Genomic DNA, 2742 nt, shown 5'->3' with positions numbered 1-2742 from the left:
TTATTTAATGCTGTATTTATTTATTTAATTTTGGCACTTTTTATCCTCCATATAATACTCCGTCGTAGATTGCTACAAAAAGCTGTGATTGAGGTAAAGACTCTAAAGAACCTTCAGGCAAACATCAGTTAAAGGTTTTATGCCTTAAGATCACGTGTCTCATGAACTTGACTGACAAAAGAAGTCAGTTCTTGTTTTAAAAAGTCGCAAAATCTTTCAGCTGTATGATCAATAAACCTCAGGACTTCCATGCCGATAGTGATCGGCATGGCAACGGTGTGCAGGCCAGGCAGCAGTCGGCAGAAGGCTGTCTTTAATAGATGCATAAAGTCCAACTTCATCGCTCAGTCCTCAGCTGGTAAAGGTCAAACACGTGATGATTGTTTCCTCTAAACCAGCCAGTTTGTCAACTTTAGTTCATAAAGTATATATAGGAAATTATGCAAACAGCTGATGCTAAATCTGTCCGCGTAAAAACGCTCTAAAGGCCCTCGTGTTGTTTTTGTTTGGAAATATAGACGCCGTTTTACAAAGCTAAAGGTTTGCAGTTTGAGTCCAGACGATGCTGCAATCACAGTCAGCTTCTCTTCATGTTTTATTCTCTGCAAAATGTAAAAAAAATGATCTGAATGGGGGTTGATCAGCCTACGGCCTCTGAGCCAGACGACTCTTCCCCTCCTCCTGCTCAGCCAGCTTGAAGTGGGTGTAGGACAGGATCCCCGCCAGCGTGCAGAGGATCCCTAATGCCTGAGGGAGACACAGGAAGACCGAAAATCAGCTTCCAGCTGAAAACAAAGGTTTAAATCCACAGAGCAGCACTGAGGGAAAATCAAAAGAACCTGGTTGAAAGAAAGCGGGTCGTTGAAGAGCAGGTATCCTCCAACCAGAGTGATGCAGAACTTGAAATGACCAAACATGTTGTAGCTGATGAAAGGAGTCAAGGTAGCAACAGGGGCGGAGCTAGATGGGGGGCCAGGGGTGGCCATGGCCACCCTTAGCCACTCATTGGCCACCCCTACCATTTTTTTCTCCCCCTAATACAGACATTGGCAGCAGTAATACTATCATGAGGAATGTTTAAACTTATTAAACATTTTAATTTTATATATATTAATAGTTACTTGACAACTAAAATGCTGTGGTTAATTATGCACAGCAAAATACTAACATTAAAGTTTATATATGAAGAATTCATGCTCTTTTAAGGCCCTAAATTTGTGTTATATGGGGTGAAGAGAATCAATGAAATCATAGATAAATAACTACTTTAATAACTTCAAAATCCATTGAATGTAGATATTAGTACATGTCATATTAATGCTATGCAGAACAAGTTTTGATTAAAGTGGGTAAGTAATGACAATAGAAAATATGTTTTCCCCAGACATTTTGTCCATTATACCTTTTAGACAGCATGGACGTTTAAATATATTCATCTATTTGTAATCAAAAGGCTGCAGGAAAGTATAGTTTGTCTTTATTTAGAAAATATGGATGTTGTTCCTGTTGGAAAAAGTGTAGATGGACCATGAGATTCTAGCGCCTATCTGCTTTTGGCCACCCCTCAGTTCACTGACTGGCCACCCCTATTAAAATTTTCTGGCTACGCCTCTGGGTAGCAAGAACTGATGGAAACCTTTTTAGCAATTTAAAATTTAATTCTCATAATTTCTCCAGAGGGAATAAATGGCTGGACGTCTCCCGGTCAGTAAAAGGATACGTTACAGCCGAGGTATTCCCGATGATCCAGTAGATGGAAAGGTTGACGAGGAACGCCACCACACCTGAGAACAGCACCGTCACCTGGTCAGCAAGAGAACAGCACTCTAAAATCACAGACTTTAGGAGGAATATGTAAAAAAAATGTTAAAATTTCCATCTGCTAGATGTTTAGTTTGTTTCATGTCTGACCAGAGCAGGCAGAGACCACGGTCCGAATATCCCACCGTCTCCTGTTAGCGGCTCAAAACACGGGATGATCCCGAGGAGGAACGCCGACGACAGAGGAGCCTGAAACAGAGCCAACATTACAGAGTAAATGAAGCACTATGGATCCCTGAAATACTGGAAATACGACCTACTGTAACCTCTGGATTAGTCCTTTCTAATTCTATCTCAGCCCACCTGCTTTCTACAGTAATAGACTGGGATTACTACGGAAGACGGATGATTTCCGTCTCTCACTTACAGATCTTTATTTCAAAGATCCCGGTTTTTCTCAGAGCTAATGATAGACACTATAACTCAGTTACCATGGCTTTTGGTGGAGAAACAGCATATGGTTGCAGGCACAGAAGTGTTGGTGTTTTTTGAAGCATATGGCGATCAGACCTTAAATTGTTCATTTTTGTACATGACTAAATGGATAGATGCCCATTAAGGTATTTTAAAGTCAAATTTTTGTCCAAAACAAAAGGCGTAAACACAAATCTGACGTCTTGCGCATATGTATTGACTATGGGTATGCTGGTCTGACGGGGTATACTGGTCTGACAGAACACCGGCGGCAGACGGGAGTAGAATGGTGATGAACAATGCTTGTTGAACTAAATGGTGCAGGGTACAAACATAAAGGTTTTGGGCAAATAGAAACTCCACAGATCTTAATGCCAGAATTGATTATGCAAGAATGGAGGATTTGGTCCAGAAGTTGATTAACAGCAAGAATTGAAAGGTAATAAAAAAGAGAGTCAACACTTTGAATATTGACTTCTATGTATGAACTCAATTCTCAATAAAAGA

General features: G+C 40.5%; 1 protein-coding gene across 2 annotated transcripts in view; it reads right to left on the bottom strand.

The window, feature by feature from the left end:
- Positions 1-301: 301 nt before the first annotated feature.
- slc35e3 (solute carrier family 35 member E3) overlaps positions 302-2742 on the bottom strand; it is a 10095-nt gene continuing 7654 nt past the window's right edge. For both annotated transcript variants that reach the window (XM_015383930.1, XM_015383931.1), the window contains 4 exons: positions 1912-2010; positions 1721-1803; positions 840-924; positions 302-747 (listed from right to left, as the gene is read on the bottom strand). In XM_015383930.1, coding sequence (XP_015239416.1) covers positions 646-747; positions 840-924; positions 1721-1803; positions 1912-2010 — 369 coding nt within the window. In that variant the 3' untranslated portion in view covers positions 302-645. The remainder of the gene's footprint in view (positions 748-839; positions 925-1720; positions 1804-1911; positions 2011-2742) is intronic.

The sequence above is a fragment of the Cyprinodon variegatus genome, unplaced genomic scaffold (assembly GCF_000732505.1).
Source record: "Cyprinodon variegatus isolate N-32 unplaced genomic scaffold, C_variegatus-1.0 Scaffold298, whole genome shotgun sequence".
Taxonomy (NCBI): Eukaryota; Metazoa; Chordata; class Actinopteri; order Cyprinodontiformes; family Cyprinodontidae; genus Cyprinodon; species Cyprinodon variegatus.
Note: the sequence above shows the minus strand (reverse complement) of the source record. Positions and strands in the feature narration are given on the sequence as shown.